Source organism: Erpetoichthys calabaricus, chromosome 7 (genome assembly GCF_900747795.2).
Source record: "Erpetoichthys calabaricus chromosome 7, fErpCal1.3, whole genome shotgun sequence".
Lineage (NCBI taxonomy): Eukaryota > Metazoa > Chordata > Cladistia > Polypteriformes > Polypteridae > Erpetoichthys > Erpetoichthys calabaricus.
The window spans coordinates 168575700-168589281 of record NC_041400.2 but is presented as its reverse complement, the minus strand read 5'-3'; the positions used below and the strand labels follow the sequence as shown (position 1 = coordinate 168589281).

The window sequence follows — 13582 nt, the reverse complement described above, 5'->3', positions numbered from 1 at the left end:
ACACCGCTAAACACAGATTTGTTGCACTAGGGCTCTTTTTCACTGCTACACCACCAAATAGTGAGCGGTAGCATAGGTATACCGCGCCATGAAAATGGACAGAGAGCATTCCGAAACTGAACTAAAAGTAAAGTTGAACATGATGAACAGAAGAACTTTTGCCGAAAAAAAGGAGTCACATCCGTCGCCTGGAGATTCTTTAGTTTTAAAAGGTCAGATGTGTAAATACTGCCTCTATACTACTGGATAATACTGCAAGCCAAGTTGTACTTGTTTTTGTACTTGCTAGTGTATGTTTTGCTTGTATTCATTCTGCGATGTGCTACCGACTCGTTCAGAGATGGGCGCAACTCTGAATGGATGGCATAATTAAACATGTATAACGAAGATATTTTTAAAGTTCTGAACACTCCGTCGGCTAAGTTAATAACTAGTTTTAATTTCACAAAGACGTTTATCGTGTGGTGATTGGTAATGTGGAGAAAGAAAAAGGAAAGATAGGAACTGGGGTTTTGGTAGAGAGCAGGAATATCATGAAGTGAATGGATTCTGTGCGGTGATTGCTGCAGGCGCCTGCTCTTAGTGCGGAGGAAGTCAGTTTAAGAAGCGTAGTGATTAACGACTGGGTCGGGGAACACTTAACACAAAGTATTTGATGTGCTACATTAACTTGTGATGGGGTTTGAGAAAATCTAGTAAATTAAACATTGATTTTAGGATGAAGTTTAAAGTAGAATGTTGTAAACTAATTATAAAATAAACTATGAGAATAAAGTGGAAATGTCGACTTTAATCTTGACATAGTCAACATGTCGAATTTATTTTCGACATATAGTTTGTTTTTTTCTTCCGTGTCCATATTTTTTTTTTCTTCATAGTGGCCCTAATTCACCAAATAATAAATAAAATAAAACAAGTGCAACTTGGTGATGACATATTTACCAACTGAACCATCCTTAAGGCAAATTGCATTAATATGGACCTTGCTTCAAGCTAAACTATATACACAAATAATAAAATTGCAACTTGCATTTATAATGCTATTTGTGGTATAGCCCTACGGAATCGTATTAGGGCCACAGTGAAGAAAAAAAACAAAAAAAAAAAAAAAAATACGGACACAGGGAAACGAAAAAAAACAAAAAAAAAAAACACAACTATGTCAAGAATAAAGTCGACATGTTGACTTTATTCTCGACATTTCCACTTTAATCTTGACGCTTATGTCAAGATTAAAGTTGACATTTCCACTTTATTTTGTAATTAAAGTAGAATGTCGTAAACTAAACTTCATCCTAAAATCAATGTTTAATTTACTAGATTTTCTCAAACTCTGTCATAAGGTAATGTAGCACATTAAATGCTTTGTGTTAAGTGTTCCCCATCCCAGTTGTTAATCGCTATGCGCTTCTTAAACTGACTTCCACTACACTAAGAGGAGGTGCAGGCAGCGATTGCCGCACAGAATACATTCACTTCATGATATTCCTGCTCTCTGAAAATTGAGAATGCTAAGCTAAATACTTGATATCATTTTCAGGATGAAATGCATTAAATCAGGTATTAAACATGCACAGTAGTCTGGCGGTAGTGCTGCTCCCTCACACTATGGGGTCCCCAGGTGTACGTTCAGTGTAGAGAATTTTATGGCAGGTGTAACGAGGCTCCAAAAAACTGGATGTATGAATGGGTATCACACAGGTCTAACTTAAATATTGTGTAAATCTTGGGTTCGTGATCTGGTGTTCGGAGAAACGAACACAAAATTCAATGGATGATCATATGAGTGGGCTTTCTTTATTGCATGCGTGCCGTCACTGACGTACCAAACCCCCAGTTCCTATCCTTCCTGTTTCTTTCTCCACATAACCAATCACCACACGATAAACATCTTTGTGAAATTAAAACTAAGTTATAAACTCAGACCACAGAGTGTTCACAACTTTAAAAAAATCTTCGTTATACATGTTTAATTATGCCATCTATTCAGGGTTGCGCCCATCCCAGCAAGCATTGTGTGAGAGGCAGGAGAAAATCCTGAACGGGGCGCCAGCACATCTCAGGGTGAATATGAGCAATACATACACTAGCAGGGTTAATATAGCATAACAAATCCCCACATCCTACATGACTTTGGAAGGAAACTGAAGCACGCCAAGTAAACACACCAGAAAAACATGGAAATTCAAAGCAGGGAACACCCATGACTCCATTGCTGCGAGGCAGCAGTGCAACCTCCACACCACCGTGCCCCCACATGATTAATACATGCTTTAATGCATTTCATCATGAAAATGATATCAAGTATTTATCTTAGCATTCTAAATGTTCAGGGACCAGGAATATCATGAAATTAATTTATTCTGTGTTTTGCCTGCGTCGCCTCTTAGTGCAAGAGGAAGTCAGTTTAAGACGCACGTAGCGATTAACATGACTCCGGGTCACTTAACACAAAGCATTTAATGTGCTACATAACTTATGACGGGGTTTGAGAAAATCTAGTAATTATTCATTTTAAGATGAAGTTTAGTTTACGATGTTCTACTTTAATAACAAATTACGAGAATAAAGTCAACATGTTGTCACACTATTACACAGTACCCAGGTACATTACACAGTATTGAAAAAAAATAAAACCAGTACAACTTGGCTTGCAGTATTACCCAGTAGTATAGAAACAGTATTCACACATTTGAACATAATGGTCTACATCCGACCTTTTAAATCCAAAGTATCTCCAGACAACAGACATGACTCCTTTTTCCAGCAAAAGTTCTTCTGTGTCATCATGTTCAACTTTGTCTGCTACAGCTTCAGTTTCGGAATGTTCTCTGTCCATTTTCACCGCACAATACCCCCACTACCGCATGTACTCCGTTGTATGCATGTTTAGCAGTGAAAGAGAGCCCCCGCGCAACATTTCCACTAACGCATGCACTCCATTGCATGTTAGTTTAGCGATGTAGCAGTGAAAAAGCTCCCCCTTTAACAGTTTCCCACTGCGCCACGTTCTGAATGTTGTTTAGGCAATTTAAACTGGTGTTGCGTTATAAGAAAAATCCATATCATAAAAATAAACGGTTTTCGGTATAAACTGGTATACCGCCCAGCACTACTGTCTATCATTGCAAATCTTTTTTTGTTAGCCAATATATTTTTTTAGGAAATGTGTTAAACAAACAAATGCAATAAAGCAGGATTTTCAATATGTAGATAGTCTCATTACAACTCTGCAGACCCACTCCTTTAAACAACCTAAAGCTGATTTCAAATAGTGTTCCCAATTGTAGCTGTGTCTAGTGATAACCACACTTTGGGGGTTTAAATGTTGAAGAAGAAAGTCTTCCATGTTTGAATGTGTAACGGGTGTCAACCACTTGCGTTTTTTTAAAGCAAAATACAGAAAGCAACAGCCTTAGTGACTGCAGCTGTTAAAGCTGATAATGCCCTATTACTGCAACACAGGATTCATTATAACTAGTCCACATAAGCAGAAATCTTAGATCAGTGCTGCAAGTTCATGTCCTGTGTTCAGCCAGTATGTTTTTGTGTATTATAACTTTAAAAATATAATGTATGCATAATGATAAAACTCAAAAAACTAATTTAATAAAAAACTGACACTCAATTCAAAATTACTGAATAATATGCATTCATTTGAATAACAGAAAAAAATACAGCCATAGCATTTCCTCTAACAAATTGTTATTAATGGGTTGTTATAGAGTCAATAAATCACTCAAAAATGCAAAAAATATAATTATCATAATAAGCAGGAGGGCAGAACACTGTGCATTACAACTTGAATTACTGAAAGGGGGTAAGAATTCTGACAACGCATTTAATTTGGGGGGGAGGTGGGGTGTGGGTGAAGCGGAATCAGACTTGTGTCTCAAAACAATTAGTACCAAGACTTTGATGAAAGGCATGTTGCAGATGCTAAAATCGCCACTCCTCAGTCAGACCAGCTGTCACCACAGCTGAACCGCAATCATTCAAGGTTTTGGGGTTTTGTTTTTTAGTATGGGAATTACTGTTTTCAGTTTACCAGCTTTAGAACCTGCTGCTATTCTAAATGATAACCTGAAGATAAAAATGGGGTAGTTTATCTGCAAATTGACTGTCTGGCCCAGGACAATTTCTTGTTTTCAATTTTTTTTTAGTTTAAATATTTTCTACATCCCTTAAAAAAAAAATTTTTATTAGAAACCTTCTGCTTAAAGTACTAACACTTGCTCAGTAAACTCGGAATCCTCAGAGCTTAAGCAGTGTCATTAAAGTCATTAGATAAAAGAAAGATGGCATTAAAACCAAAAACCCTCACATGATTATTTTTTTTATGGATGTTAGGAAACTAAAATATCAGTGCTTGGTGGGGGAGAGCTCAAATCATTTGTGGACAATTTCTGTTCAAGTTTATCCCTATAATCAAGTTTGTTTTTAATTCCAAGCTTTACATTCTTCTGCACAGCACAGGCAATTGGAACTAAGGGCAGGTCAGTACTAGATGTATGGATTTTCAGGCTTTGGATGCCACAAAGGCACCAACATCAGCAATTGTCACCTAACAGTTACAGAACACTGGGTTCACAATGATACAGGTACTGCTCAGACAGAGAGTTTACACCTTTTTTTTTAACCTGGTTACCCCAGGATGCACTAAACACATGAGCCAAGTATGAATAAGCATGGGCTTATATTAGAGTTCAATATAATGGTAGTGCCCAGTCCAGGTTTTTTTTTTTTCCTTAATGTTACTGGGATAGGTTCCAGTGACCCCATGACTGTGAAACTAATTAATCATTTCCAAAGACGTGTGAATAGTTAGGCATATGCCTTTCTACACATGCACAGACACCTTTCTTCTGTTTAATTCCCTGCAAGACAACATTGTGTTTGATTCTACTACAGGGTTTCCAGGTCATGGGGAAGCCCTGGTCCCCCAATATATGGGTGGAAATCAGTGCCAAAGTGAGAATAAAATGGGAGAAGAGTTTAATAGGGGTAATTATGATGGGAAACAATAAAGGGGGAATTATTAAAAATAAAGGGGAGTTTTTGATGTGAACTACCTTCCAATGTAAATAGGATTTCATACTTTCCACATTTTCCCCACTGACAAATGATCTACGAAAGCAAAGCCAGAAATAGCCAAAATACTGTACCTTACAGCAGCTGCTTGTAATTGCCTCATCTTCTCATTTCGAAGCTTGTGTATAACTGGTTAGGGATCAGAGTGGTTTAGGATTGATGGTACAGTCTGGGGCAGAAATATAATGCTACTTTGAGGTGACCATTTGTGTTAAATTTTCTTACTTTAATAACAAGAGTTCCAACTAAACACAAATACAAATCTAAGGCTGATATTAGCTTGGAGAGATCTGTGAAGTGGTCATCATAGCTTCACAAAACTACAATCAAATCATTCAAATACAATTCAGTACAAGAATTTCCATTTAATAACTCCCAAAGCATCAAGGTAGAGGCAGAGGGTCAGCAGTAAATGGAGCACAGAACAAGAGTTTACAGGTGGTATGTATTTTTTTAAATTATTTTTGCTTTTCTACAATTGTTTGGCTTGTAAATCAAACTGTGATTGCATATTATATTTTGGGATAAATATTCTAGAGTTGTTAAAATTAAAATGAAACTCAGTGTTCATATAAGAGCAAAGAACATTGCCTTTACATGTTTAGAGTAGTGTTTCCATCCATTCATCTTCCTAACCCGCTAATCCAGGGCAGGGTTGAAAAGAAGCCACAGCCAATCCCAGCAACCATCAGGCACAAGGTAGGAACAATCCCTTGACAAGGTATTTGTCCATCACAGGGTGAGCACACAGACACACTTACATGTGCGCACACACACACGGCCAATTTAGCATTGCCAGTCCACTTATCCTGCATGTCTCTGGACTGTGCCCTATGAGAGATTTATATGCAGTAAATTAACTGAACTTTAGTATCATTAAACATTGTTTTCAGCGAGATTTTCTATTAGCATTATTGTTTATCAAGTGACATATTCAACCTGTTTTAAATAACAAAAGATGACCATCATTTATGCTACTTAGAGTATATTCACAAAACTTGCCTTTCCTTTGCACTAAGCATGCACATGAAAGTTGGAAATGATTTTTCATCAGTGTTACAAACAATGAATTTGCCTGTTTTGTTCTATAATGCATTCCTCGTTGCTCTGGCTACATAAAACAAGACCTGGGGTCTGGGACTGAGTCCACTGCTCCGTGACTAAGTATTGAACTTCCTGAATGGAAGATGACAGAGGGGGAGAGCTCGATGCATCACCTCCAACACTCTCATCCTTAACACTGGTGCTCCAGAAGGTTGTATCCGAAGTCCCCTACTATATTCCTTGTACACTCACAATTGTACATCTATGCACAGTTCCAACAACATTATGAACGATGGTGGTAGGCTTGATCTCCAATGAGGAAGAGTTTGCACCTGCCTACATAGACAGGAAGGGGCAAGGAAGTCTAACAACTTAGTCCTGAATACCTGTATAACCAAGAGGATGATTATGGAATTCAAGTGGAGGAAGCAGAGGAACTACACCAATTTAGCATCTATGGGTCTCTAGTGCAGAGAGTCAGCAGGTATAGGTTTCTTGGTGTGCACATTTCTAAAGACCTGACATGTACTAATCACACTTCCACTCTGGTGCATAAAGCAAGGCAGCACCTTTATAACCTAAGAAAAGTGAGCTGCCATATCAAAAGCATTCCGCAGCGCTACAGTAGAGTCACTGCATACTCAGCGCAGTACTGCCTCACTTGGTGGCAGTAATTTCCTGGGATGCAAAGCCATACAAGGAATGACTGGAAGTGCTGAACAGATCATCAAGACAACACTGCCAAGCCTGCAGAATGTCTACACCAACTGGTGCGGATCTGGGGCAAAACTGACAAATCTAAATCAAACTTTTCATTGGTTGCATTCACGCAAACACTCTGTAGCCACAAGTGCAATTGAGACCATCAGGTACACCTACACTGTGATGTGTGGGGATGCCAATGCCCCAGTGAAATTACGGGGGGGATGGGGGGAGAAACTGTGCTAAAATAAATTGGCACTATTCTTCACATGAGATGTAAAGCCGTGGTTCTGACTTACTGTGGTCATAAAAGACCCTTGGCGTCTTTCAAAAAGAGTACGGTGTTTTAGAGTCTTGCCCATTCTGGTCCCCAAGTCATCCCCTGTTTCCTATTGGCTCAATATCACCCCTTCACCACCTAATAGATAATATGTGTACTGGCATATGAATGACTGCCATCCCGTTATCCAGATGGATGCTGCACATTAGTGGTGGCTGAAGTGGCTCCCTACCATCTATGTAAAGAGATTTGAATAGTGAGAAAAGTGCTATATACATGTAATTTATAATTATTATTATAAGCTATATGGCTAGAACTGTGTGGTTAAGGAGAAGTTTTCCCACCTGGCCATATGAATTTGCTTAATCATTGTCATGATATTATGCATCTGTGCTACTCAGGCTATACAGACTTTTGAAATATGCCAATTATATCACTTTATGCTACACCTGCACTTTATATTTACTATACTGTGACAAAGGATTTTGTATTTAATTTGTATATTGCATATATAGTTATAATTTTGTGGTATGCTCAATGACGGATCTGCATTTGCCATAACATTTCACTGCCGTTACATTGTACAACTGTGTATTTGACAAATAAACTGCGAAGGCAAGGGGGCACCGGAGAGCCCCAAACCCCAACATGAACACACCAAGACAGTTCTGGGTTCAAATAAATGGGTGTTTTATTACAAAATACCTTGTATATACAAGCACAAGTCAGCTCTCCTTCAATCACCTCTCCTCTCTCCAGCACACTGCCCTCCTCCAGTTGAGTGTTGCCTTCCTTCCTCTCAGCATCAACTCACCTGGACAAGGGAATGCGGTCCCTTTTATTGAGGACCTGGGAGTACTTTCGGTGCCACAGCTGTTGCCCCCTGGAAGCACTTCCACATCACACATAAGTCCCTCTTGCAGCACCCATGGACTCCAGCAGGGCTGCATTCCCGGACTACAATTCCCGACATTCCCTACTGGGCACCATTATCGAGACCTGCTGCCATCTAGCAACTGGGGGGTATAAAACCCTCCCAGAGACAGTTCTTCCCGACCCTTCCTTTTCTTCCTAGCCTGGAAATTTCCTGAAATATATTCAGTCAGGATACCTAGGCATTTGCCTGGGACTTCCCACCCATGTACGGAATCTTCTTTCCTGCTCTGGATGTCCATCCATCCACCCAAGAAGTCCCTTGTGTGTCTGGCACCTTTCTCTCCCTTGGTCAAGTAAAGAACTATTATCCCCTCTCCTAGTCGGGTTGCCCGTCCATCCCATGTTGTACCTACAAAAACGTAAACCCCTTTAAATTGTCGGCTGGATGTTTTTGCACCATTTGTTTATGTTTATGGTATTTTTTTTCTTAATGCTTTAGCTATGCTATTTATGGCATATCATGTACCTTCAGCAAGAATTCGATTACAGGGCCGTGGAATGGCAGACAATGCCCATCCTGCACAATCGGACACATGACTGGAAGTCAGTCCATCAAAACATATACTTAGACAGACATATTTAGAGTTCAAATCCCGTAAACGCCAGATGTGACTCTACTCTGTTGGGCTCCCGTGCAAAGGCCTTAACCTGCAATTCCTCGATCCTGGGTATGATGTTAACCTACATCCAGCCCTACAAGGAGGTCCTCAAATTTTCTGAGAAAACTTGGCGGTTGGTGACAGGTTTGGCACTCCAGGCACTGTACGAACAAAAATATACACATACTTTTCTAGTGTGGTGCTACGGTTGTCACTCATTGCACGCCTGCACTCGGGTCCCATTCCGGGTGGTTAGTCGTGAGGTGGGTGCGGCAACGCGCTGCAATCAGCGCATGCTCTCAACCTCAAGTTAAGATGTCCTGTACATCTTTAAAACGCAGTTTTTCATTCGGATGAATTCAAATCAAGTCCCCTAACCCGTGAAGTTGCAGAGCAACCATTGTGTTAGTATTTAAATGAAATTAGCAAAAACATACAAACTAAAAGTCTGATTTAAACAAAAAAAAAAAATCTATTCTTAAACACCCACGTGTGTGCAGGTAATTAACTTTCGGCCTTGTCTTTAAACGACACGGACTTAGCACACAGTGGTCTGCACTTATCGGTTAGTTTTCTTGCCCCGCCCGTCACACTTGTATTCCGGTTACGCGCTAACACCTACATCTTAACACCAGGCAGAAAAAAAAATGCACACAACCCACCAATTACAGTCAAACACATACAAGAAACGGAGTGACCTTGGCGCGATAATCTAACCGCAAAGTAGCCAAAAAAAAAAAGAGGTATAGAGGCGGGGGAAGAAAAAGAGAAAAGGGCCTCCAAGCTGTAACTTGGTGGCGCTCGGTTCGGTGCACCGTTTTATCGACTCCAAAGACACGCCCGAAAGCACCTGTGCAAAGCAACGGGACTGACTTGCCAGCCAGCCAGCCGCCCGCCCGCAGCTTCCACACCCTTTCGCTTCAAGTTACTCAGCCTTTTCGTTAAGCCCTGTAAACCCGGAAAACACTGCAGCGACTGTGCTGCTCAGCCCGCCCTGCCGCCAGCGGTCACCTGTAAACTGCTGCCGCCGCCACCACCACCCCTTTCTGTCTGCCCTCGCCCCGACACACACACGCCAAATGGCTCGTCCAACACCCCCAAATTGCAGTGCGCTACGCTTCTAGCTTCGCCTGCCGCGCATTATTCACGGCTTGTCTCTACATATCTATTGAATAAGAATCCTAGCGCGTATTTTCTCTTTTGATTCAAAAATAATAATAAGTAATGCGCACTTACATCCATAGCGCGGTCGCACCAAACTGGAGCTCTCCTCGTAGTACATCCTGTTTGAGCTCCTCCAGCGCAGGACAAACTTCCTCGCGAATGAATGACAGCAGCTGGACTTCGACGCTGCTTTGGATGTGCGTGGGTATATATATATTTATAAATTCCGCCTCTCGTTTGAACACAGCCACACTTCGGCGCGTGCTTGTAATCCCAGTGGACAGCTTTGGCCGCTGCTTCGGTCAGCCCAGTCCTTTTCTTTTCTTTCCTTTCCCTTCCCTTCCCACTGTCTCGCCCGACAGCTTGCTCTATACCTTTACTAACTTTCCACACTCCCCTGCCCGTTTCCTCTGTCAGCCCGTTAGCTACTCACGCATGACTGCTGAGCCGTTTCCTCTGGGTGCGACACCTCGTGGCCGATGGCGCGACATGACACCCAGGTAGGTTACCATCTTCGTTTATTTATTTGCTGTCTTCCCTTCACGGGCGGGAAGGAGATGGCCCATGTGACAGCTGCGGTTTTAGTAGGCATCACGACATGCGGTTTTAAACGGTTCGTGAGCATGCTGCGTGCAGGTAGCCAATTAACATGTTACACTCGTTTATGAGTTCCTTTTGCTTCCTTTTTATGGTCAAGTATTAAAATGAAAAGTATCATCATGGATGGGTATATTTTTAAACCATCCTAACTTTGTTAGGTTTCTGCAGAAGTCTTTTAAAGAAAGTCATAGGGCCCACGCATTCTCATCAAGCACTCCCCAAAATGCTGCAAAGGAATGAAAGACATGTATGGGGACTGAGGAATGTTGATTATATCTATCATTTTATTATTAAATGTTGTGTACAACAGGTAAGAGCCAGCTCTATTGCAGTGTATGTTCACATACTTATGCAAGACTAAATAAGAGACTTGAATTAGCCCAAGCTGCACTTTTCTGGGGTGATCTCAAAAGTATCTACACACTCCACACAGATAGTAACCAGCCCATCAATTGAACCAAAGTGCCAGGAGTTGTGAGTCAACATTTATAACCACTGCATCACCATCCATCCATCCATCCATTTTCCAACCCGCTGAATCCGAACACAGGGTCACGGGGGTCTGCTGGAGCCAATCCCAGCCAACACAGGGCACAAGGCAGGAAACAATCCTGGGCAGGGTGCCAACCCACCGCAGGACACACACAAACACACCCACACACCAAGCACACACTAGGGCCAATTTAGAATCGCCAATCCACCTAACCTGCATGTCTTTGGACTGTGGGAGGAAACCGGAGTGCCCGGAGGAAACCCACGCAGACACGGGGAGAACATGCAAACTCCACGCAGGGAGGACCCTGCATCACCATGTGATCAATAAAAATGTTTTTGTAAAAAAGAACCTGTGGTACACAAGTGACAGGCTGGACTGGTCTCATAACACAGAGGAGCTATATAAGAAAGGGCAGAGCAGCAGGGCCGTCTTAATGCATGGGCACGCTGGGCAGTTGCCTGGGGGCCCCATTCTAATCTATGTATATTGTGACTTGCTGAGTGGTTGTGTAGGTAGGGGCCCTGGTGCACAAACTCTGCCTCCAGTAAAAGAACCCCAGACCATCACACTTCCTCCTCCATGTTTGACAGTTGGTATCACACACTGAGGAACCATCCTTTCACCAACTCGACGGTATACAAACACCCTGCGTAATGAACCGAACATTTCAAATTTTGATTCATTGGTCCATAAGACTTTCTTCCAGTCTGCAGTAGTCCACAGTCGGTATTCCAAGGCCCAATCTTGTCCGTTAATGAATGGCTTTCTTACTGCCACTTGCCCTCTGAAGCCTGCAACACCAAGTCTCTTCTTCACAGTAGAAACAGAGTCTTGCTTTGTTCTAACACCATTAAGCTGTGCTTGAAGTTGTTGTGTTGTGAGCCACCTGTCACGCAAGCTGGTGACCCTCAGAAACTTGTCTTCTGATTGGGTTGTGACTTTGGGTCTGCCAGATCTCTTCCTATCAGAGTTTCTTCCAGTTTCCAATTGCCTTTGTATTGTGTAGGACATCACTGTAGTCAGTGACACTTTGATATTTTGTTTTGCGATTCCTCTACATGAAAGGTCTACACTTCAAAGGGTAATAATGCTCTGTCTCATTCCATTTCTTAATTGACATTTTCTTTCCATTATCATTGGAATTTACAACTTTGTACAGTGTAATATTGTCCAAGTAGTACTTCAGAGGATGTAGTAACACAGTCTGTTCCATATTCTGCTTTACAACAGGCAGAGAATTTCTAAGTAATCAACAGAAGCTAGGACACCTGTGCAAATTGTTTGCTTCAACTTGCAAGACTTAATTTACTTTAACTGCTGCAGGACATCTGTAGGTTGTAACCTATTAGTTGTTCCCTGAAGAAGGCTCTTTTGTAATATTCTAAAACTAGCAAAATACCCGCGCTTCGCAGCGGAGAAGTAATGTGTTAAAGAGGTTATGAAAAAAAAAGGAAACATTTTAAAAATAACGTAACATGATTGTCAATGTAATTGTGTTGTCATTGTTATGAGTGTTGCTGTCTTTTATATATGTAATATGCACACACACACACATAAACATATATATACATAAACATATATATACATATCTACATATACACATATCTACATATACATACGTATATACACATCCACATAAACATATATATACATATACAAATTTACATATCTACATATATATATATATATAGACATAGATATATACATACATACATTCACATATATATATATATATATATATATATATATATATATATATATATATATATATATATATATATATATATATATATATATATACTGTATATATACATATCTACTTATTGGCTCCTGTATTTAGGATATGGCAGGTTGGATAATGGATGGATGGACATTTGTATGCATAGCCCTATTTGCCCATTTTCGTTTTTTTTCTTTCTTCAGTAATATTTCAGCAAACCCGGAGCTTGTCAGTTCAAATCCTGGTAGTGACACCACTGTGTGACCCTGAGGAAGTCACTTCACCTGCCTGTGCTGCAAAAAACAAAAGTAATGTAACAAATTGTACTTCAGATGTTGTAAGTTGGTGGAATAAAGGCATAAGTCAAATAGATAAATATGTATTATACACATAGGAACTATTCATTTATTTTCAGTTAAGTCATCTGCAGCAAACTTTTATAAATGAGGGTTTCTCCTTTTTAGATAGTGCAAACTGTTTCTTCTTCATTGACGTTTTCTCTTGGAGAGCTTTTTTCATTTCATTGAAAATGAAAGCAGCAGCTGCCAAAATATGTAGCTTTCTTATTAATTTTTCAACATTGTGTAAAATAAATGTATAAAGTAACATAAAAGGTTTAAATACTGGTTATTCTTTTACACTAAAATATTACTACACAGATACAAAAAAAGTAAAATGGATATGTTCTTTTTCTTTAAGGAGATTAAATATTACTGAAGAAAGAAAAAAAAAATTAAACAGCCAAATGGGGCTATGCATATGAACTTAAAAGGTTTAAATAAAACAGAAATATATATTTTATTTTTACTTGGTTAACTTGTGGAGGGTGTATCCTGTAGCAAAGCCCTAACTGTTTTCGTGAAAGCCCGTTTCAGTCAATAAGTCTTATGTGTGTGTTTATGTATGTGTGTATATATATGTAGATATGTGTATATGTAGATATGTATATA

At 40.2% G+C, this 13582-nt stretch overlaps 1 protein-coding gene across 1 annotated transcript in view; it reads right to left on the bottom strand.

Annotated features, from left to right (window-relative positions):
• iqgap2 (IQ motif containing GTPase activating protein 2) overlaps positions 1-10239 on the bottom strand; it is a 234051-nt gene extending 223812 nt beyond the window's left edge. Inside the window, exon 1 of the mRNA XM_028805697.2 lies at positions 9889-10239. Within this exon, the coding sequence (XP_028661530.2) occupies positions 9889-9934 (46 nt within the window). The 5' untranslated portion in view covers positions 9935-10239. The remainder of the gene's footprint in view (positions 1-9888) is intronic.
• Positions 10240-13582: the final 3343 nt, after the last annotated feature.